Genomic DNA, 24,737 nt, shown 5'->3' on the forward strand with positions numbered 1-24,737 from the left:
TCTTAAAGTTTTCTAAATCTAATAAAAAAACAAGTAAAAAGGTATTAAGTTCGGCCGGGCCGAACTTTGGATACCCACCACCTCGGGTATATATGTAAACCCCCTTTCGTCACAATGCGATGAAAATTGAATAACTTATGCACACAAATTCGGCATAGACATTGAGTGGTCTAATAAATATAAGTCACTGTTGAATTTTGTATTTCCAACTTCAGCGAAATCGGTTAAAAAATAAAACTTGTATAGGCTTCAGACCCTTTATTGGCAGATCGCTCTGTATAGAAGCTGTATCTAAATATTGTCCGATACAAACCATATTTGGGACGGACGTCGGGAGACCTATAACTACCCACAGTTTCAAATTTCAACGAAATCGGGTAATAAATAGAGCTTTAATGGGCTTCAAGACCCTTTATCTGAAGATCGATCTATATGGCAGCTATATCTGAATATAGTCCGCTCTGAACCATAGTTGGGTTCTATGTTGAGACACCTAAAACTACCCACTGTTTTAAATTTCAGCGTAATCGGTTAACAAATAAAACTTTTATAGCCTTCAGACCCTTTATCTGGAGATCGATCTATATGGCAACTATATCTAAATATAGTCCGATCTGTACCATATTTGTGTCGGATGTTGAGAGGCTTAAAACTGCGCACAATTCCAAATTTCAGCGAAATCGGTTAAAAAATAAAGCTTTTATGGCCTTCAGACCCTCTATCGGGAGATCGGACTATATGACAGCTATATCTAAATATTGAACGATCTAATCCATATATAGGACAGATGTGGGGAAGCTTAAAATAACTCACTGTTGCAAATTTCAGCAAAATTGGGTAATAAATAAAGCTTTTATGGACTTCAGACCCTTTATCGGGAGATCGGTCTATATGGCAGCAATATCTAAATATTGACCGATCTAATCCATATTTAGGCCAGATGTTGGGAAGCTTAAAATAACTCACTGTTGCAAATTTCAGCGAAATCGGTAAAAAAATAAAGCTTTTATGGGCTTCAGACCTTTTATCGGGAAATCGGTCTATATGGCAGCTATATCTAAATATAGTCCGACCTGAACCATATTTAGTTCAGTTGTTGGGAAGCTTTAAACTACTCACTGTTTCAAATTTCAGCAAAATCGAATGAAAAATGAAGTTTTTATGGGCATTAGACCCTTTATCGGAAAATCGGTCTATATAGCAGCTATATCCAAATATGGTCCGATTTGGCCCATTACAGAAATTAACCAGCGTGCAAAAAGACGTTTGTGTGCCAAATTTCATCTCAAAATCTCAATTTTTGAATGCTGTAGAGTGATTACAATAGACGAACGGACAGACACACTGACATCGTCAAATCGTCTTGGAATTTTACGACGATCCGAAATATATATACTTTGTAGGGTCGGGAATTGATATTTCGATGTGTTGCAAACAGAATGACTAAATGAATACACCCCCTTTCCTACAGTGGCGGGTATAAAAATCCTAAAAACTAGACAAAAATTTGAGAGTGTTTGATTTTAACAGAAGTATGTGTGAGATAGGATTTTTGTAGAAAATGTTGCTCCTTTTAAAGCCGAGTCCAAATTGGGTGGCAATGCGAAGCGAATGCCTTTTTTTAAAGCAAATCCCAGTCATCACGGCCCAAACCTTCCAGGCCCAAACCTTCCAGGCCCAAACCTTCCAGGCCCAAACCTTCCAGGCCCAAACCTTCCAGGCCCAAACCTTCCAGGCCCAAACCTTCCAGGCCCAAACCTTCCAGGCCCAAACCTTCCAGGCCCAAGCCCCAAGGGTGAATACAATACGACTACCAACGCCTCCCCCCATTTGGTTACCCAAACATGAGTACCAATTTAATCCCACGCATTTGGACGTGTTCACCTCCTTGGTTAGGAGCGGAACACTACCTAAGTGTCGAAAATATGCACCAAAACAACATACATCATGATGACATAAACAAACAGCCGCAGCCCTCACGGGCTACTGACACATATCCGCCCCAACATTGGACTCAACAATCAACGCAATCACCCTAACAGATGACCGAAAACTACGACAATAGCTACGGGAAACAACGATGCACAAACGCCGCAGCATCAACATGGGAAAGGCAGTAATGCGCAACACCAAATCACTCGGTTGTACCAGTACTGGAACACCTCGTCATGGATAACTAACGTGTATTCATGCCTCCACTAAGTCTTGTCCGTCTCCTAATAAATTCTTCCCGGAAAAAGGTGTCCAGCTGAGCAACAGTCGTCTCGTCTTCAAGGGCCCTACTGAAATCCCTCACCGCCTCGCTAATCCCCATCGCGCCTAAATCTCTAATGTCTGCATAGTACGGACATTCCGTCAGTACATGCCTCCAGTCCCACAGTCGCACAGATCAGATCTCGTACGAACGTCGCGTCACGAATAAATTCGTAACTCACCCGACCATTATCACTGTTTGTCCATCTATTTTTCCACCCATCATCAAGACGCTCGAAAAGGAGTGCCTTGAGCCGCCTAGCATTCCATATGCCCTAATGGAATTCTCTTTTTCACACTATACAGAACGGCCATGTAACTCACGAGTAAATCAAACGGGGGCGCGCCAAGCAATACCTGTAGTGCATCTGTCGAAACAGTCCTACACACAGGCAAGCATGCCAGCATTGCCACTCTCTGACAAGAGAGGATCTTCTTTCGTCCTAAGACTAACGCAGCAATTCCATGCCATACAGGCGCTCCATAAGTGGCGCAAGCAACAAATAGACCACCAGCGCACCTGAACAACGAAACAACTTAGACCCGGTCACTTCTATGAACATTAACCATTCCGACTACTCCAGTCTTCTTCTCCTTCGCCCGATCCAAATAGACCAGGAAACCCATTATCTCGGAAACAGTCACTTTCAGATATTTTACGAGCGCTACGTTCCTGATGCTAGCTTCACCAGATTAAATCGTGGGTGGACGATTCCGCGACAAGATGCCCTTGAGCAACATTGTCACGGTTTTTACCTCCGCGAAGTCAACACCAACACTATCGCTCCTTTCGCGCACAATGCCCATGGCAAGCTCACCGCTAGTTTGCAGCGCAAGTCTGGAATCTGCTTCAACCAGGTTGAGCTGGTCATCCGCATATGCAATATTGAAGGACTCAGCGAGACGTCCCAGCAGGGGATCCATCATAAAGTTCCGTATATATAGAGAACATACACCTGAGGGCAGCCACGCTGAATATCCTTCCAAACCGTATCGCTAGCACCAACCATGCAAGTTCTTCTATCAGAGAAGTAACTACGCCAGAGAGAAAGTTACCGACAACCTATTTCCCCTAATCTCGTGAGAACACTACGCCATCGAAAGTTTTCAAACGCGCATTGGAAATCGGCAAATATGCTAAGGACCTATTTTGGCGCTGGACTCTCTCACACAGTTCTGCACATGGATCCAGGCATCGACAGTGACCTTTTCCTTCCAAAAGCCGAAGTGGTACGGGGAAGTAGCCTCCTCGTAGCCCTTCCTGTCACAATTTTCCTTCCCAATACTTTTGCAAGCACGGAGAGGAGACTGTTGCCTCGATACAATCTTGGATTGCTCCTCAATCGATAGGAAGATTTCAGAAGGACCATGACTCGAGCACATTTCCACGTGCGAGGGAAATAGCCTACTTCGTGTGAAGATCAACTCGTCATGGTCAGGTATAGCCTTTCAGATGCTTTTATACATCTGTCCAGTCATACCGTCCATGCCAGGTGACCTCCCGCTGCTAAGCTAAGACACTGTTTACTATCTCGACCCTTTCCAGACTTGGAGGATGCACGAATATCTCCACACTGGGAGCCTGTTCGTGCTCATCCGCATCGGGGAAGGACGTTCCCTAGCATAATCGTTGCAAGATGTCAACACATTGTCCCCCACTCTAAAACCGCCCAGGACACCCTGATTAGAACCTGTTGCCCACAGCGCCGGTACACGCGGTGTACCCTTCCCTATGGATCATCTTAGAGGATTTGTACAGGACTGTACAAATCTCCTAAAATGATTTTCCTAATTCCTAATCAATAGTTGCTTGTACGTCCTCAAATTGCTAAGGTAGTCGTTTCGGTGTGAGACAAGATCCTCAGCATTGGAAATTCTGGCTCTTTGGAATATCTTCCTCAGACACCTAACGTTCCGCTGCATTGTTTTCAGCTCACGGGTCCACCAATTGACCTTACTTGGTATCGCCTTTCGACGTCTGCCAAGGAGCACATCATTCACCGCGCTCATTCATTCGTCTACCTTAGCAATTTGGACAACTACGGTCAGTGCCCCAAAGTCATCTAAAGACAAAGCTGATGCAGTTTCCCTAAACCTTTCCACACACAAGTCCCAGTTTACGTCTCGATCTTTCCAGCACCTGGATCATTCAGTCGTAACCCGAGTCCATCGATCTCTGGAAGTGACCATAATCTTAACTGGATTATGGTCGTCTACCTTTGCAATTTGGACATCTATGGTCAGTGCTCTAAAGACAATGCTGATGCATTCTCCCTTAACCTTTCCACATACAAGTCCCAGTTCAAGTCTCGATCTTTCCAGCACCTGGATCGCTCAGTCGTAACCCGAGTCCGTCGATCTCTGAAAGTGACCATAATCTTAACTGGATTATGGTCGTCTACCTTAGCAATTTGAACATCTACGGTCAGTGTCCCAAAGTCATCTAAAGTCAATACTGATAAAGTCTCCCTAAACCTTTCCACATAAAAGTCCCATTTCAAGTCTCGATCTTTCTAGCACCTGGATAGCTCAGTCGTAACTCGAGTCCTTCAATCTCTGAAAGTGACCATAATCTAACCTTTCCACATACAAGTCCCAGCTCAAGTCTCGATCTTTCCAGCACCTGGATCGCTCAGTCGTAACCCGAGTCCGTTGATCTTTGGAAGTGACCATAATCTAAACTGGATTATGGTCGTCTACCTTAGCAATTTGGACATCTACGGTCAGTGTCCCAAAGACAATGCTGATGCAGTCTCCCTAAACCTTTCCACATACAAGTCCCAGATCAAGTCTCGATCTTTCCAGCACCTGGATCGCTCAGTCGTAACCCGAGTCCGTCGATCTCTGGAAGTGACCATAATCTAAACCTTTCCACATACAAGTCCCAGTTCACGTCCTCGACTGAACAGTCCAGGTGCTGGAAAGTCGTAACCGGAGTCCGTCGATCTCTGGAATTTACAGTAATCTTAACTGGATTATGTTCGTCTGCCTTTACAATTTTGACATCTACGGTCAGTGCCCCAAAGTCATCTAAAGACAATGCTGATGCAGTCTCCCTACACCTTTCCACATACAAGTCCCAGTTTAAGTCTCGATATTTCCAGCACCTGTATTGCTCAGTTGTAACCCGAGTCCGTCGATCTCTGGAAGTGTCCATAATCTCAATTGGATATGAACCCCATTGGCCACAAACCCTCCACCTAAACCGGTAAGCAGAAAACCCCGCCCCATTTGCAGCCGTAACGTGAATGTCACAAACGCCTGAAGGCCCATCAAAGGTATACTTCTCGATCGGCATGTTCAACACACCGACGTCATTAAAAGTCAACCATTCGCTGAGCAACAGCCTAAGCGAGTGCTGGGTCATTTTCGAGAACCACATCGGGGAGGTTGCGTTGGCGTCTAGACTTAAGATGAGCGAGTGGCGCAATGCGACACCTCTTTGGGGAAAAGTTTTTACATGGTATAGTAACTCACAAATGTTGCCAGCACTAGGAGGGGATAACCAACGCTGAAAACTTTTTTTATGATGTCCAAGCCAGAATTCGCACCCAGTAATTCAGCCTTATAGGAGGACATGCTAAACTCTGCGCAACAGGGGCTTCCAATTTGCATTAGCTTTCCTAAAAATTTCGTTAAAATATGAATTTTATAAAAAAAACTTCGTATATCAATTTTGAAAAATAAGTATCAAAATTAGATTGTAATTAAAAGTTTTGTCGGATTTGAGGTATTTAAAATTTTTTTTAGATCCCCTTTCCTTTTTTCGTTTGCATGCGTCATAATTTGCACTCGCTTGTAGCACAACATGAAAATGCATAACCTGTGTGCTGTCACAGTATATGCGAGATGCAATTGTAAATGACTGCATGATATGAATCTATCACAGTGGGTAAAAAAACCCCCCAACACCATCAACCTAAACAATTAAAGGATTGCAAAAAAAAAAAAATAATAACCTTAGCATAAACATAAGCGACAACGTCATAGCATTAAACAGTTACTAGCACAAACTGTTATGTTGGGGACAGTGAGTGGCGGAGAGTGTTGTCTGAAGTACTGGAATAAGAGAAACGTGGAAATGCAAACACACATACAAACACTCACACGTATACTTCATTACACTCCCTTGCTGCTTGCATGATGATGGGCTCTGAATGAATGCTTGAACATGAGTAGCGGACATCCGTTTTGGCGTTGTTTAACATTGATGTTGTTAATGTTGGCACTATGTTCACATGTAATCCTGGAGACGTTGCTACATGAAAATCCATAAATAAGTGATGTGCGTTAGTGTAAGTGTGAATGTGTGTTGGACTAGTGCGTGTAATGTGCAACATAGACTGCACAATGGTTATGAAAGTGCGCGTTTATAAAAAAATTAATTGATTAAGAAATTTATTACAACATTTCTGTGAAATTTTCTCTGAAGACCAATTTTTAGTGTAATATTGAATTTATGTTAGATTTTTGCTCCTGAAATTGGTTCTAAGGACCTTGTTTGGCTGGAGTCAAATAGCCTGTTTGTCTACCTCGAAAGGAATTTTTCGCGTCACTCAAGAGTTAGTTTAAACTGCAATTCGAGCAAAAAGGAAAAATTTCGATATATAAACAGCTTCATCAAAGTCAAAAGAGGTAATAAATCATCAAAAATAGATACTAAAAACCCTCCATAAAGACGAATATAGCGGTTTAATGTACAAAGACCTTGGATATAACCCAGCGCCGAGGCTCTGTCCGTGATTGGGAACATGATAAAGAATAACAAGTAAGAGCGTGCTAAGTTCAGCAGGGCCGAATCTTATATACCCTCCACAATGAATCGCATTTGTAGAGTTCTATGCGCGGTATCTCTTTTAAGGCAAACAAAGCATGTTGAATAAGAACTGTTATGCTATTGGAGCTATATCAAGTTATAGTCCGATTCGGACCATAAATGAATGCTGAACATTGTAGAAGTCATTGTGTAATATTTCAATTCATTTGGTTGAGAATTGCACCTTGTAGGGGCTCAAGAAGCAAAATCGGGAGATAGGCTTATATGGGAGCAGTATCAAGCTATTGATCGATTCAGACCATATTAGACACGTCTGTTAAAGGTCATGAGAGAAGCCGTTGTACAAAATTTCTGCCAAATCGGGTGAGAATTGTATCCTCTAGAGGCTCAAGAAGTCAAGATCCCAGATCGGTTTATATGACAGTTATATCAAGTTATGAACCGATTTGAACCTTATTTGGCATAGTTGTTGAAAGTCATAATAAAATACGTCATGCAAAATTTCAGGCAAATCGGATAATAATTGCGGCATCGAGAAGCTCAAGAAGTCAATATCCCAGATTGGTTTATATGACAGTTATACCGGAATATGAACCAATTTGAATCATACTTAACACAGTTGTTGGAAGTGATACCAAAAAACTGCGTGCAAAATTTCATTCAAATCGGATAAGAATTGCGGCCTCTAGTCGCTCAAGAAGTCAAGAACCCAGATCGGTTTATATAGCAGCTATATCAGGTTAATGAGTGATTTTAACCATACTTAGGACAGTTGTTGGAAGTCATAACGAAACACGTCATGCAAAATTTCATTCCAATCGGATATGAATTGCACCCTCTAGAGGCTCAAGAAGTCAAGACCCAAGATCGGTTTATATGGCAGCTATATCAGGTTACGGATCGATTTGAACCATACTTTCCACACTTGTTGGATAGCATAACAAAACACGTCGTGCAAAATTTCATTCCAATTGGATGAGAATTGCGCCTTCTAGAGGCGCATTCCCTAGATCGGTTAAATTGGCAGCTATATCAAAAGATGGACCGAATAGCCCATTTACAATCCCAACCGATCTACACTTCTAAGTAGTATTTTTGCAAAATTTCAAGCGGCTAGATTTTCTCCTTCGAAAGTTAGCGTGCTTTCGACAGACAGACAGACGGACGGACGAACGGACATGGCTAGAGCGACATAAAATGTCACAACGGTCAAGAATATATATACGTTATGGGGTCTCAGACGAATATTTCGAGTAGTTACAAACAGAATGACGAAATTAGTGTACCCCCATCCTATGGTGGAGGGTATAAAAAAGTGGAATGCACCTTTGTGTGTTCAGTAACCTATATCGAAAGATTGGTCTATATGGCAGAAGTATCCAATTATGGTTCGAACTGGGCCACATTCGACAAAAAGGTGTAGAGATTTATCAAATTTTAAGTTGTAATATTTCATCGAAATTGGATGAAAAATGCTCCTCTTTTGGGTCTACAAAACCGCACTGTGGCAAGTTTCGTTGCTATCGGATGAAAAGTGCTCCTATTATGGGCTCAACCCTGTATATTGGGAGATCGGTCTATATGGCAGCTATATCCAAATAAGGTCCGATCTGGGCCACATTGGACAACAATTTGTAGATGTCTACCCAAACACACTGTGCATAATCTCATCGAAATCGTTGGAAAAATGCTGCTTTTATATTCTCAATACTCTATACCGAGATATCGGTCTATATGGCAGCTATATCCAAATATGGTCCGATCTGAACCACAGTTAACAATAATATGTAGGGGTCTACCAGAAATCACTGTGCCAAATTTCATCGAAATCGGGTAATAAAAGGATATTTTATGGCCTTAATACTCTATATCGGGTGATCGGGCGGTCGGTCTATATGGCGTCTATCCAAAAATATCTGAACTATATTCCACTGGACTGGGTAGGGGTTTACCAGAACTCACTACACCCAATTTGATCGAAATCGCCTCAAGACTTTAAGTCGGGAGATCGGTTAATATAGCGACTACGTTTAACTATATACCGATTTTATGAGATTAGAAGATAAGGTTTATATACAAAGAATACGAAATCATCAAAAATTGTTTGCAAAATGTTTTATATAGCCAAGATATCTATACAATCTGGTACCAGGGATTAAAAGAAAAGTTCTTACTGATATGTAAGAAATTTCCCGCTGAACCTTAGTGGAGTGTTCGTGGGCAAATTTGCATTTTAAGTTGGAATATCTTTACAGCGGAGGCGTTTGTGGAGCAGAGGTTAGAATGTCTGCCTATAACTCTGAACGACTGGCTTAAGATCCAGGAGAGAACATCGAATAAAACCAATGGGCTTGTCATTAACCCCAGAAAGACTGAGATTGTGTTTATCACGAGGAAAATTGGGCTTGGCCTTTTCATGTGACGCGGTCTGGACGGTCTGGTTTCATCCAGACATCCAGACCAGAAACTGAACTGAACTGTGAAGCAAGGAGACTAAATGAACTCTACTTATGTCATCACTCGAGAGGAAGGCTTCAGGTTCCAGCCGGGGAGAATACAATGGACTTATACGTTGGTAGTCCCGACGATTCTCCCATATGGGTGTGAATCATATACATGCCTCTCTGATGAGGATGATCTCGCCTGGTAAACTGGATGGATACCATGCTCAAAGGCAGTATTATCAACGCCTTACTTGTGAGGGGCTCAATTACGAAGCTGACAATCTATAGATGAACATTGCAGTGATCTGTTTTTGCGAGGTTTTTGGTTGTCATTCGGAATCTCAGGTCTTTCGAAGAATTAATGGTGCAATTCGTTGCTATCATGGTGAATGGCTGCTTTTAATCTAACACTGATAGGCTCGTTCAGGGTACAATGACTTGTCATAAACGCCAGAAAGACTGTGCCGATCACCAGGAAAAGGAAGCTGGGCGTTTTTAAGGGAGACTTCCTTGATACGATAGAGTTACCGCACTCTGCGGAGGCCAAGTAACTGGCAATAAATCTCACCACATACGGAGCTGTAGAAGGAAAGTCAATATGGTTATCGGTTGTCTGATGCCATCATCATGCTCTGAGCAGCTGTGACCTTCGTAGGGGTATCGAGATTTTAAAGGTGCCGCGCCAGTGTGTATCTCAAGAACAATGTGAAGTGCTCCGAGGGTAGCGCTGATTGCCTGCACGATTTTGTTACTTCGTATTTTTATGATGGGTTCGCGGCAAGGATGATCACCCTTCGACGAAGGGTGACGAGAAACTGGAATATCTCAAACTATGGGCATTATTCTGATCTACTGGAGACTGGCAAAACGGTGTGCCGGCTAGCAACATGCAGCGCGACGGATTATGTATAAGAGCAGTCCATCCTTATTGACGGCCTAGACGTTGTCATCCCGTGAATGGACCTGTGAGCTGGGTCTATTCCATCTATACACAGATTGATCTTAGTTGAATTGCAATTTGCGTTGTACATTGCAAATGGGCCACATCAGTTCAGTTTTGGATATAGGCCCCATATAAACCGATCTACGGTTTTGACGTCTTGTATCCCGATTTGCTGAAATTTAGCACAAAGATTTCTGTTCTGACCTTCAACATCCACTCCAAGTATGATGCGAATCGGTCAATTGACTAATATAGCCCCCGCATCAGCTTATCTCAGAGCTTCTAGACTTCTTGAGCTTCTAGAAGCCTTAGTTTGTCTAATTGGGGAAAAATGTTGTCCACAAAGTACGTTTACACCATCCATATCCCGCACAGATAGGTTAATAAAAAGATAACCCCCATATAATCCGATATCCGGATTTTATATCTTCAGGCCCTACAAGACTCAATTTTCTTCATTATGTGGAAAAAAAAATAAGAAATTTTCTCCCAAGGCAAAATTTCTATAAAATTTTTTCTAAAGACAAAATTTCTATGAAATTTTCTCTAAAGACAAAATTTCTATGAAATTTTCTCTAAAGACAAAATTTCTATGAAATTTTCTCTAAAGACAAAATTTCTATGAAATTTTCTCTAAAGACAAAATTTCTATGAAATTTTCTCTAAAGACAAAATTTCTATGAAATTTTCTCTAAAGACAAAATTTCTATGAAATTTTCTCTAAAGACAAAATTTCTATGAAATTTTCTCTAAAGACAAAATTTCTATGAAATTTTCTCTAAAGACAAAATTTCTATAAAATTTTCTCTAAAGACAAAATTTCTATGAAATATTCTCTAAAGACAAAATTTCTATGAAATATTCTCTAAAGACAAAATTTCTATGAAATGTTCTCTAAAGACAAAATTTCTATGAAATTTTCTCTAAAGACAAAATTTCTATGAAATTTTCTCTAAAGACAAAATTTCTATGAAATTTTCTCTAAAGACAAAATTTCTATGAAATTTTCTCTAAAGACAAAATTTCTATGAAATATTCTCTAAAGACAAAATTTCTATGAAATTTTCTCTAAAGACAAAATTTCTATGAAATTTTCTCTAAAGACAAAATTTCTATGAAATTTTCTCTAAAGACAAAATTTCTATGAAATTTTCTCTAAAGACAAAATTTCTATGAAATTTTCTCTAAAGACAAAATTTCTATGAAATTTTCTCTAAAGACAAAATTTCTATGAAATTTTCTCTAAAGACAAAATTTCTAGGAAATTTTCTCTAAAGACAAAATTTCTAGGAAATTTTCTCTAAAGACAAAATTTCTATGACCAGTTTAGGCATTGCCACTTGGCTTAGTTTTTTTTCTCTTTTTTATTTAAATAAAAATTGTCGGCCCACTGTGTTGTTCCACATGTGGACTGACCAAGGAGGAGGCATGGAAACGGGCTAAAGAAGAAATGATGGCTGATAATGGTATGAAGGCTTGCAAAGCAATTGCTTTGGCAAATGTGTCGCTTGTTGAATCATTTATTATTTCAACAATTTTATAACAACGCCAACAATGCATATGGTGTGTAACTCTTTGTAAGTGTGTGAAAGAAAGATGGTGTGAAATATACAACCAACCAAATTGCTTACGCATAGCATCACTTCAAAAAATGTATTTGTGTGAGTGTGTGTGTGTTTGCATGTGTGAATAGGGGGACAAAGTAAATAAATTGTGAAGGATTACATTAAATGATGATCCTTTGTTATTATACTCATGTGTGCACTTACACTTTTAAGCATACACCCACACACACACACACCCACACACATGCCTGCAATTCTAAGGATAAGTGTTTGCTGGTGCTTTCTTTGGGCGTTGGTTTGTGTATGGGTATGTGTCTGTGCTTTGTGTTTATGTTTACACTGGTCTGTGAACTGCTGTTTGACTGACCATTTTATCCACTGTCGTAGTGTTTGTGCGAAATTAAATTGAGCGAACGTTTATTTGTTATGCTCACATTATTGTCAGCGCCAAATCGTTTGTTTGGCTGGTCGTTGGCTCTACGGTTAGATTGAATGTTCGCGTGGTTGTATCCTCCTCTGTCTTGCCTTTCTTTCGTATTCCCTTTTATTTTGATGCTTGCATTTCATGCTTTACATTTGCCGACACGATTTTTTGTGTGCGTGTGCGGAAACACCATAGGGAGTGATTTTTTTTGTCTTTGTTACTGTGGGAGTGCGTTTATTTGTAGTTTCATTTGATTTATTATGCTTTGCAATTTTTGCCCATGCATCTATCTTTGCAGTCCATCCTTCTTCAAAAAGTTCATTTCATTCGAATGAATCATTTTTAATGGTTTCGAGAGTGTAGTTGTATTTGAAAATTGAATTTTGCTTCCATGTTGTTGTTGTGTTTTTTTTCTTGTAATTTTTCTCAATATATCAAAGATCTTCTGTTAGGCAGAGCGATTTGTATTGTGTGAGACTGAAGATATTAAATATGAGTATTTTTTCTCTTTTTTCCAGGAAACTGTGTGGTTCAGAGGCCTCGTCAATCGGATCAGTTGATACGCGAGGGAACAGGAAAAAGGGTAAGTAAAAAAGTTTTTATAACGGTGTTCAGTGACCAAATATGGGTGTAAAATGGGTCAGAATTGTGACCTAAATCAGATTTTCAGATGTACAAGCAAATATTCCGAAACACTTGATGTGCATCAGGTGGATCTCATTATGGACTGCTTGTCCTAATGCAGTCAGTTCATGAGTTTATGATTTGTTATAAGATCCTTTGATCGAGCTGTTTCAGACTGTAACGATGAAGGTTGAGCGAGGGGCAACTTGAAATGAATTTCATTTATGGGTTAGCCATCAGTTATCTTGGACCATTGGACCTTAAAATATATCGAGGGTGATTGGTCAGAAGCTACATTAACCAGAGCTTGACCAATACCACTCCATGATGAAATCCGCAATAGAAAGTGTAAGCATCCATAGTTTCATTTCTCCTTGGAAGATAAAAATTAAAAATAAGTCCAGCTGGCTCAAAGACTCTTCCAGAAAGATTGCAGAGGGTCATGAAGAGAACCCCGTCAATACTGCTTCTGACTGTTTGTGTGATCGGTACTTTAAAGGATGACCGTTGAGGAGTTAACTTTGACTCTTTAGAAGAGCTTAGTAGAGCTATGCTAACAACCTAACCGAAAATATGTTGAAAATCAAGAAAAATAATAAAAAATGTATAAAAAACAACAAAAGATCACTAAACAGATCACAAGAATTTCGAATTTTCCTTTACTAAAAGTGGGTACCACGTATCCCTCTCAGTATTTGCACAGTTAGCCTTTCTGTTAATTCAAACTTGAACTTTGATGGCAAATCTGCCTTCCTCCAATTTCGATGAAATATGGTTGCAGACGCGGGTTAACCCCAAGAACACGAATCTGAAGTCCGTCTGAGGGGTATAGGGCCCTGGACACCCTTGGCCAAAAACTCCCTCTTGGGGGGAAGTGCTTCAATCTAGGCAGTATGAGTATCAAATGAAAAGTATTACCGATTTGATTACCAATATGTAAAAAAACATGTCTAAAACTTGGACCAGGAAAGAACCTACGGGGTCTTGAGAATTTTGAACCCTGTTAACAAGGCAATGTGGGTATCAGATGAAAGGTATTAGCGAGTAGATTACGAATAAGCAAAAAACATATATAACAAGTAAGAACGTGCTAAGTTCGGCCGTGTCGAATCTTATATACCCTCCACAATGGATCGAATTTGTCAAGTTCTATGCGCGGTACCGCTTTTTAAGCAAACAAAGAATATTGAATAAGAACTGTTATGCTATTGGAGCTATATTAAGTTATAGTCCGATTCGGATCATAAATGAATGCTGAACATTGTAGAAGTCATTGTGTAATATTTCAATTCATTTGGTTGAGAATTGCGCCTTGTAGGGGCTCAATAATACGGGATAACTATGAACACAGGCTGGAACTTTGAGCTCCGACTTGTGTGGTGTCCATCGTTTTCACGCGAAGCTTAGCTGAAAGCTACCGGGCGCGTCCACAGGTTGCGGATGGTGGAAAGCTCCGTTTTTATGCGGAGTAGCTGCTAATGAGGCCGCGGGCAGTCAGCAGTCTCACTGAGGAGTCAGGAGGCACTGGCTCTTAATTAAATACTGAGTGCCAATGATACTCCAGATGACAAGGCGAGTTATTGGCGCCTTCAAATAACCAATGGCCAACGTCAGCGTCTGTTCCCAGGTCAGGGGAGGCTGGAGGCGATCGTCTGATCTTGGAGCAAGCGGCTCGGCACAACAAGGGATACATGTGCAATACCACAAAACCAATGTGGTTGGGGCGCTGGGCCAGTAACCCGCCCCCGGAAAACTATGAGAAACAAAAGAATAGTAAAAATGGACCTCCCCAACGTTGACGACCCACGCAAACGAAAAACGGACCATGATTTACGGATCTGCACCTGGAATGTCCACACTCTTTATAGAGAATAAGCAGTATACGCGCTGGCGGATGTATTAGAGAAGTACAAGGTAGATATAACTGCCTTACAGGAAGTTCGATGGACTGGGAATAGCGTCACAACAACACCAAACGTCTGCCATAACACTGGGCATGAATTTGGCTGTGGATTTGTGGTTAGTCGGAGACTGAAACACCTTGTCTCCAGTTTTACTCCGGTGGCTAGCCAGAAATTCTTCAACATCAGCCTTAATGTGTGCCCATGCCCCGACGGAAGACAAAGACGAGCTGACAAAGGATATTTTTTACGAGCGCCTAGAGAGAGAATATGACCGCTGCCCCGCCCATGATATTAAAATCGTTCTGGGAGATTTTAATGCAAAAATAGGGAAGGAAGACATCTGTGGTCCAACAGTCGGAAAGTTTAGCCTCCACGAGAACGCCCAGTAATGGGTTGAGGCTGATAGATTTCGCCGCGGCAAAAAACATGGTAGTTAGTAGCACCAGATTTCAACATAAAAATATTCACAAAGCCACATGGCTGTCACCCGATCAAAACACGAGAAACCAAATTGATCACGTTGTGATAGATGGAAGGCATTCATCCATCGTGTTAGATGTACGATCGATCCATGGAGCGAATATAGATTCGGATCATTACCTCGTTGCAGCAAAGGTTTGCACCCATTTGAACATGGCGAGGAAAGTGCGATCTGACACTGCACGGAAGCTGGACATTGACAAGCTGCAAACACAACAGATGGCAACGACATGCTCCACTCGACTGACCCAAATGCTTGATGAAAGTACTCCTTGTTCCGATGATATAATGGCGCAGTGGCAAACCATTGCCCACTCAGCGGAAAAAATACCGCGAAATCCGCACTTGGGTACCGGAAGCCTCCTCCAAGAAATCCATGAAACGACCAAGAGTGTCGAGATGCTACTGAAGCGAAGAATGCGGCATATAAAGCAACCCTGCAATCAGTAGCAACGCGCCAGATAAAGGAGAGGTATGGGTGGAAAAGGAGAGGGGGGAAACGTAAAAGGAAATGAAAAGACGTGAGTGTGAGCGAATTGAGATGTACAGGAGACAGAATGAAGTCCGGAAATTCTACCAAAAAATTAAACATCAAACCGATGGCTTTGGTGCAGGCACATCCTCCTGCAGAGACAAAGAAGGAAATCTGGTAACTGACACAGAAAACATGCTGAGGATATGGAAAGAACATTTTACCCAACTGCTAGTGTCCGATGTTGGCGGCGAGGAGGACACCGCAGAACCAATCCTTGATGTTGGTATAGAATGTTTACCTCCTAGTCAGAATGAGGTCCAAGTAGCAGTGACCCGACTAAAGAACAATAAGGCAGCAGGAGCCGACGGGTTACCCGCTAAACTATTTAAGACCGGAGGCGACACGCTGATAAGGCGTATGCATCAGCTTATCTGCGCAATCTGGCTAGAAGAACGCATACCCGATGATTGAAACCTCAACATACTATGTCCCGTACACAAGAAAGGAGACAAGACGGCATGTGCCAATTACAGAGGAATAAGTCTCCTCTCCACCGCATACAAGATACTCTCGAGCGTACTGTATGAAAGATTAAAACCTAAAGTCATCGAGATAATTGGGCCCTATCAATGCGGCTTTAGACCTGGTAAATCCACCCTGGACCAGATATTCACACTGCGCCAAATCCTGGAAAAGACCCGAGAAGGACAAATCAATACCTACCATCCCTTTGTTCACTACAAAACCGCCTTCGATACTCCTTTACGTTCAAAGGTATTTCAAGCCATGTCTGAGTTTGGTATCCCTGCAAAATTAATAAGACTTTGCAGGATGACACTTGCTGATACGCGTTCCTCGGTAAGAATAGGAAATAATCTCTCCGAACCATTTAATACCAAACGAGGTTTCAGACAAGGAGACAGCCTATCGTGTGATCTCTTTAATATCCTGCTGGAGAAGATTATACGAGATGCAGATGAGAATAGATATGACACACTAATCACAAGAGAACACATGCTACTCGCCTATGCCGACGACATCGATATCATAGGTCGGTCACCGGAAGTAGTAACTGCAGCCTTTGAAAGAATCGAAAGAGAATCAGTGAAAATAGGTCTGGCAGAAAATGGAGATAAGACGAAATGGATGGTTTCAGCTCCCAAAAAGCCTTGCACAACCGAGCAGATAAAGAAAATGGAGAAAGTTGGGAACCACAACTTTGAGACAGTCAGTAACTTTATTTACCTCGGCACTGCCGTACCCAAAACGAATGACACCAGTTTTGAGATTAAGCGAAGAATAATACTGGCAAACAGATGCTACTTTGGACTAAGTAAGCAGTTTAGAAACAAGGCCACTTCTCGACAGACGAAGATTACACTATACAAGACACCTTGCACCTTGTACTTGCGAAACCAGAAGTGGCATTGCTTGGAGTATTTGAGAGAAAGATTCTTCGTAAAATATATGGACCAGTTTGCGTTAACGGAGAATATAGGCGATGTATGAACCACAAGCTGTATGACGACGCATCAAAATACAACGACTGCGTTGGCTGGTAGGTCATGTTGTCAGAATGGGTGAAGAAGCTCCAGCAAAGAAGTCTTTTGAGGGCAAACACGGTGGTATACGCAAACCGGGAAGACCAAAATCCCGATTGAAAGATCAAGTTGTGGGAGACACCTCGAAACTTGGTGTGAGAATTTTTAGAATGAGCGCAGAAGATCGAGGCGCTTGGTACGCTATTCTACGTTTGGCTAGTGGAACAATAATTTTGTCGTAGCCAATTAAAGTAAAGTAAGTTTTAGGCTATCGACCGCTATCGTGATTTCGACAGACGGAGGAATGGACGGATAAACGGAATGGCTAGATTAGTATACCCCCATCCTATGGGTGTGGGAACAAAAAACCCAGTTGACTTGACTTAGAACAGAACGTTCTGCCGAAAGTTTCTATTTTATGTAGAAAAATCTATAAAAGAAACTCCTTTTTAAATTAAATGTGGTCAAACATAAAAATTCGTAATTAAAAATATCCATCATTTAAATGAAATCAATAATTTATACTTAACAATTTTTAATGAGAAACATTGCAGGATGTTTAAGACAGGATACTTCGCTGTTCTTCAAAATATTTTATTCTTTACTGTTGCAATTTTTCTATACACTTCATTCCATCTACCTTGTTACTCATCTTTTCTTCTTCTTTTTCTTTTCTTGTTTTTGTTATGATTGCTTAACAGATTTACTCATTGGACGATGCTGAATGCAGTGAATTATGCAGCTGTGGCGAATCCCTAACACTCACCTGTCATGCCCTATGCGTGCCATTTGCCCCATGCCGCACCGCCTTGGCATTCTATAGTCATGCATCACCCGCGTATCAAGCGTTTCGTGGTCGCTGCCTTTGCTATTCTGGAAGTTTTATCTGCATGAAACCACCGTTGGGCGACTATTCATTACCGGGTAAGTACACAAAGCGCTAGAGCGAGTGCAGCGAGAGATCTCTGATACCACAGTCAGAATGTCTGATAGTCAGCTAACCTGCAACACCGTGGGTATCGATGCATCTTAGCTTTGATGAGTGGCAGTGCTGCATTCAAGTGTTGTTAACAAAGTTTATGTGACTGAGTGGGTTAGTGGCATGTGGGCTATGATAGCACTTGATATGGGTAACAAGGGGTATAGGGGATATTTGGAGTGTATGTATATTGGAGTGGGTAAGCAACACAAATTGCTGTTAGGGAAGATATTTGGAGAATGAGCATATACTATCGAGGCCACCCTGGCGCAGAAGTCAGAATGTTCTCCTATGATGCAGAACGCCCGGATTCACATCTCGGCGTAAACAAGAGAAACCATATATCAGCAGTGGTTATCCTTTTACTCGCGACATTTTTAAAGTATGATCCAAATATGATCCGATTTGGACCGAAATCGGCCCGAACATTGAGTGGTCTAATAAATACAAGTCATTGTTCTATTTTGTAAAACAGAATGTTCGCCTTTTTGGTAGCTATTTCCAAATATAGACCGATCTGAACCATATACGACACGGATGTCGAAAAGCCTTACACAAGGCACTGTGTCAAATTTCAGTTAAATCGTATTATAAAAACGCCTTTTATGGAGCCAAGGTTTTAAATCGAGAGATCGGTCTATATGGCAGCTATATCCAAGTCAGAACCAATCTGGGACAAATTGAAGAGGGATGTCGAAAGGCCAACTCACTGTCCCAAATTTCGGCGAAATAGGACTATAAATGCGTCTTTTATGGCCCAAAACCTTAAATTGAGAGATCGGTCTATATGGCAGCTATAACAAAATCTAAACCGATCTGGGCCAAACTGGAATGGCCTAACACAACTCACTGTCCAAAATTTCAGCGACATCGGGCAATCAATGCGCCTTTTATGGCCCCAAAACTTAAAATCGACAGATCGGTCTATATGGCAGCTATATCCAAATCTGAACCGATCAGGGCCAAATTGAAGAAAGATATCGAAGGGCCTAAGACAACCCAATGTCCCAAATTTCAACGAAATGGGATAATAAATGTGGATTTTATGGGCCTAAGACCCTAAATCGGAGGATCGGTCTGTATGGCAGCTATATCCAAATCTGAACCGATCTGAGCCATATTGCAGAAGGATCTCAAAGGGTCTAACACAAATCACTGTCTCAAATTTCAGCGATATTGGACAATAAATGTGCATTTTATGGACCCACAACCTTGTATCGAGAGATCGGCCTATATGGCAGCTATATCCAAATCTGAACCGATCAGGGCCAAATTGATAAAAGATATCGAAGGGCCAAAGACAGCTTAATATCCCAAATTTCAACAAAATCGGATAATAAATGTGACTTTTATAGGCCTAAGACCCTAAATCGGAGGATCGGTCTATATGGCAGCTATATCCAAATCTGAACCGATCTGTGCCATATTGCAGAAGGATCTCAAAGGGACTAACACAACTCACTTTCTCAAATTTAAGCGATATTGGACAATAAATGCGCATTTTATGGGCCCACAACCTTAAATCCAGAGATCGGTCTATATGGCAGCTATATCCACATCTGGACCGATCTGGGCCAAATTGACGAAGAATGTCGAAAGGTCTAACACAACTCACGGTCCTAAATTTCAGAAAAATTGGATACAAAATTTGGCTTTTATGGGCCTAAGACCCTAAACCTGCGGATCGGTCTATATGAGGGCTATATCAAGATGTAGTACGATATAGCCCATCTCGAACTGAACCTGTTTTTGAATAAAAAAAAAGAATCTGTGCAAAGTTTCAGCTCAATATCACTATTTTTTTACCCTCCACCATAGGATGGGGGTATACTAATTTCGTCATTCTGTTTGTAACTACTCGAAATATTCCTCTGAGACCCCATAAAGCATATATATTCGTGATCGTCGTGACATTTTATGTCGATCTAGCCATGTCCGTCCGTCCATCCGTCCGTCCATCCGTCCGTCCGTCCGTCTGTCTGTCGAAAGCACGCTAACTTTCGAAGGAATAAAGTTAGCCTCTTGAAATTTTGCACAAATACTTCTTATTAGTGTAGGTCGGTTGGGATTGTAAATGGGCCATATCGGTCCATGTTTTGATATAGCTGCCAAATAAACCGATCTTGGGTCTTGACTTCTTGAGCCTCTAGACTGCTCAATTCATATCCGATTAGAATGAAATTTTGCACGTGATGTTTTGGTATCACTGCCAACAACTGCGTTAAGTATGGTTTAAATCGGTCCATGTTTTGATATATCTGCCATATAAACCGATCTTGGGTCTTGACTTCTTAAGCCCCCAGATCGCGAAATTCTTATCCGATTGGAATGAAATTTTGCACGACGTGTTATGTTATGATATCAAAAACTGTGTCAAGTATGGTTCAAATCGGTCCATAACCTGATATAGCTGCCAGATAAACCGATCTTGGGTCTTGACTTCTTGAGCCTGTAGAGGGCGCAATTCCTATTCGATTTGTATGAATTTTTGCAGGAAGAATTTTGGTATGATGTTCAACAACTGTGCCAAGTATGGTTCAAATCGGTTCATAACCTGATATAGCTGCCACACAAACCGATCTGGGATCTTGACTTCTTTAGCCCTTAGAGGGCGCAATTCTTATTCAATTTGAATGAATTTTTGCAGGAAGTATTTTGTTATGATATCCAATAACTGTGTCAAGTATGGTTCAAATCGGTTCATAACCTGATATAGCTGTCAGATAAACTGATCTGGGATCTTGACTTCTTGAGCTTCCAGAGGGCGCAATTCCTATCCGATTTGGCTGTAATTTTGCATGACGTTTTTTATTCTTAGTTTCAACAACAACAACTTTCAACTACTCGTAATATTCGTCTGAGACCCTATAAAGTATATATATTCTGGATCGTCGTGACATTTTATGTCGATTTAGCCATGTCTGTCCGTCTGTCCGTCCATCCACCCATCCGTCCGTTCATCTGTCTGTCGAAAGCAAGCTAACTTTCGAAGGAGTAAAGTTTGCCTGAAATTGTTCCTAAATACTTCTTATTAGTGTAGGTCGCTTGGGATTGTAAATGGGCCATATCGGTCAATATTTTGATATAGCTGCCATATAAACCGATCTTGGGTCTTGACTTCTTGAGTCTCTAGAGGGCGCCGGTTTACATGGGAGCTTTATCAGGTTATAGACCGGTTATGCGCCGCATTTGGTGTAGTTGTTGGAAGTCGTAACAGAACATTACTGCTAAAATTTCAGCCAAATCTGAGAAAAATTGAAGCTTTTTAGAGCTAAAGAAGTCAAATAAAGAGATCGGTTTATGTGGGAGCTATATCAGGTTATAGGCCGATGTGGACCGTACTTTGCATAATTGATGGAAGTCATAACCGAACACTATTTGCAAAATTTTAGCCAAATCGAACAAAAATAGCGGCTTGTAAGGGCTCAAGAAGTCAAATCGGGAGATCGGTTTAAATGGGAGCTACATCAAATTCGGAACCGGTATGGCTCATTTGAAGTCCCCAACGACCTACATCAATATTAAGTACATGTGCAAAATTTAAAGGGGTTAGCTTTACGCGTTCGACCCCATTCGTGATTTCGACAGACAGACGGACGGACATGGCTATATCGACTCGGAACCTCGAGACGATCAAGAGTATATATCCTTTTGGGGTCTTAGACGACTATTTCGAAGTGTTACAAACGGAATGACTAGATTAGTTTCCCCTTACTATTATACCTCCTTCTTAGCATAAGATGAGTAGCATTTTGGTGGATTATATTACAGCCACAGGGTAATGATTTTATTTTATGATGAATGATGATTAAATGCAGTGAGTGGGAAGTGGGTTATGAAGCAGAAGCAGCCAGTGATGGAGTACAATGCAAACTTATGGCATAGACCAATGCTGGTTTATAGCTTCAAGTTGAGAGTTACTCGCTCTGTCTTCTTGTTTTTTCGTCGGTGTTGGTTATGATTGAAGATCCTTTCACTATGCGTGGCCATAATGATTTCATCTTCTACTAGACCACTTTGGTAGCAAAGGACTTTTGTTTGTTTTGCCCCCCCTGCATTTTGAAATTCAGATAGTTGCAGAGAGTTGGTTGTTTAAGCATTTGCTGTAATGTTCAGAGAAATGTGCGTGTTTTGTCAAACATGAGCATAGTTTTCAAGAATCACAACTGCCATTTGGGGGAAATGGAGTGGCTCTACCCTTTCTTCTCTCCTCAAAATGCCACTAAATCGCACTGCAGCCATTGCCACTATATAAAGAGAGATTTTTTTCAAGTGTTTGCTTACCTTTTGGTTTTTTTTTCTCCTCTTCTTTTTTTTCTTCTGGTGTGGAGCAGGTGGAGTTTTCCTTATGCTGGGCTACAGTGCCACCGATGAAGCTTTGCTAAGACCCCACACCAATTTGGGTGTACAGGATGCTGTCAGAGCATTGCAGCAGTATGTTAACACATACATTGATAATCAGGTGAGTTATGAGATTTGCTGATTAATGCCTTTTATATATCTTCTGTGGCAGCAATGAAGGGGAGGAAAATTGTGGCAAATTTAATCAATTATTTGCTTTAATTAATTTCCTGGAATATTTAATGAGCAGCAACATTTACTAATTTCATATTTCTGTCTCATCATTCTCTGCTCTGTCTGGGCTTCTTCGTTATGTAGACTCAATGTACATTGACGCTGTTCAATATGACCGAAGAGAATATCATAATTGCAGCTAGACTACCACATGATGTTAAACTTAAAGCCATTGAATTGCTGAAAAAGGAAAAGGTAAGGAGATGACTTTAGTTTAAAGTAAGAAGAAAATTATTTAAGAAGAAAAGAATCTGTGAATAACTTTAAGATCAACGACTTATTGGCTTAACACTTTTCCTCTTCCAGGATGAATGCACCTCAGTGCTGCGCACCATCAGTCATCACATCAATTCGGAACATCATGAACTGCAATCCCACCGACTTTTAAGCATTTTCAAAATGGCTGAAGTCGAAGTTGTTTGGCCAGAGAGTAGTGCGGCCACAAGTAGTCTTAGATCTACAACATCCACATATAGCTCAAGTCTCAACCTGCTGTTGATGATGATGTCCTCGCTGATAGTGAGCCTGGGTGTGACGGTGACACTGACATCGTCACAAGTAAATGACATGCAGCATGTGAGTAGACGATATAAGGTCACAATGGCAACATGACATTAGAATTATTAAATGATTAGATGGTAATTAGGACTTTATACACAAACCAGCAACAACAACAACAACATACACACATACATACACAAATCAACCCATAAAACCACAAAAAGAAAATAAACAAAAGACAAATATATACAAACATATTTATATAGAAAAGTAATGAATATATATATATAAAAAACCATATACATATGTACTATTATTATGATTATTATTACAATTATTACTAATATTGTTTATATATAATTAACAACAACAGAAAAAAAAATAAATATATTTGTATGTTTGTATTGCATCGTGTATGATAGCTCTAAATAATTATGAGACTACATAAATTGGGGGAAAAAACCGAAAAGTGGAAAAACTTAATTACTTAATATTTTATACAGTGTACAGTGTTATAAGGACTCTCCCTTGCCTACAACTAGAACTCCCTTTCTCTCCCTAATGCTAAACTTTATCCAGTTTGCTCCCCGCCTAGGTTACTATGTTTAGGTATATACATATATAGGCAATGTTTTGTACGTACATACACACACACACACATACACATGTAAGTTGTTAAGATCCAATGATATAGCTTTGAGTTATGATGACGATGATGATGATAAGTCAATTGTTTGGATACTAAGTTTGTATATAATTGTATAAATATTGGCATTGAATAGGTACTCATTTTTTAAGGAAAAAAAATGATTGATAATTTAGTTTACACAAAGGCAAATGCAGAGCAATGCAATGAGAGTTTTAACTTAACTTTAAAATTTACACATTTTTTTATACCCTAGACCACAGGATGAGAGTATACTCATTTCGTCATTCCGTTTGTAACTCCCCGAAATTGTCGTCCAAGACCCAATAAAGTATATATATTCTGGATAGCCATGACATTTTAAGTCGAACTAGCTATGTCCGTCTATCTGTCCATCCTTCCGCCCGTACGTCTGTCCGTCCGTCCGTCTTTTTATTGAAAGCACGCTAACTTTCGAAGGAGTAAAGCGAGCCGCTTGAAATTTTCCACAAATATTGGGTTGCCCAAAAAGTAATTGTCGGTAATATAGTAGTAATATAGTCGGCGTTGACAAATTTTTTCAACGGCTTGTGACTCTGTAATTGCATTCTTTCTTCTGTCAGTTAT

General features: G+C 40.7%; 1 protein-coding gene across 5 annotated transcripts in view; it reads left to right on the forward strand.

Moving 5' to 3' along the window:
* LOC106086820 (uncharacterized) overlaps positions 1–23,685 on the forward strand; it is a 739,645-nt gene extending 715,960 nt beyond the window's left edge. For all 5 annotated transcript variants that reach the window (XM_059363919.1, XM_059363920.1, XM_059363921.1 and 2 more), the window contains 5 exons: positions 12,925–12,989; positions 18,132–18,354; positions 22,744–22,871; positions 23,069–23,179; positions 23,291–23,685. In XM_059363919.1, the coding sequence (XP_059219902.1) occupies positions 12,925–12,989; positions 18,132–18,354; positions 22,744–22,871; positions 23,069–23,179; positions 23,291–23,596 (833 nt within the window). In that variant the 3' untranslated portion in view covers positions 23,597–23,685. The remainder of the gene's footprint in view (positions 1–12,924; positions 12,990–18,131; positions 18,355–22,743; positions 22,872–23,068; positions 23,180–23,290) is intronic.
* The last annotated feature ends 1,052 nt before the right edge of the window (positions 23,686–24,737 follow it).

The sequence above is a fragment of the Stomoxys calcitrans genome, chromosome 2 (genome assembly GCF_963082655.1).
Source record: "Stomoxys calcitrans chromosome 2, idStoCalc2.1, whole genome shotgun sequence".
In the NCBI taxonomy this organism is placed as follows: Eukaryota; Metazoa; Arthropoda; class Insecta; order Diptera; family Muscidae; genus Stomoxys; species Stomoxys calcitrans.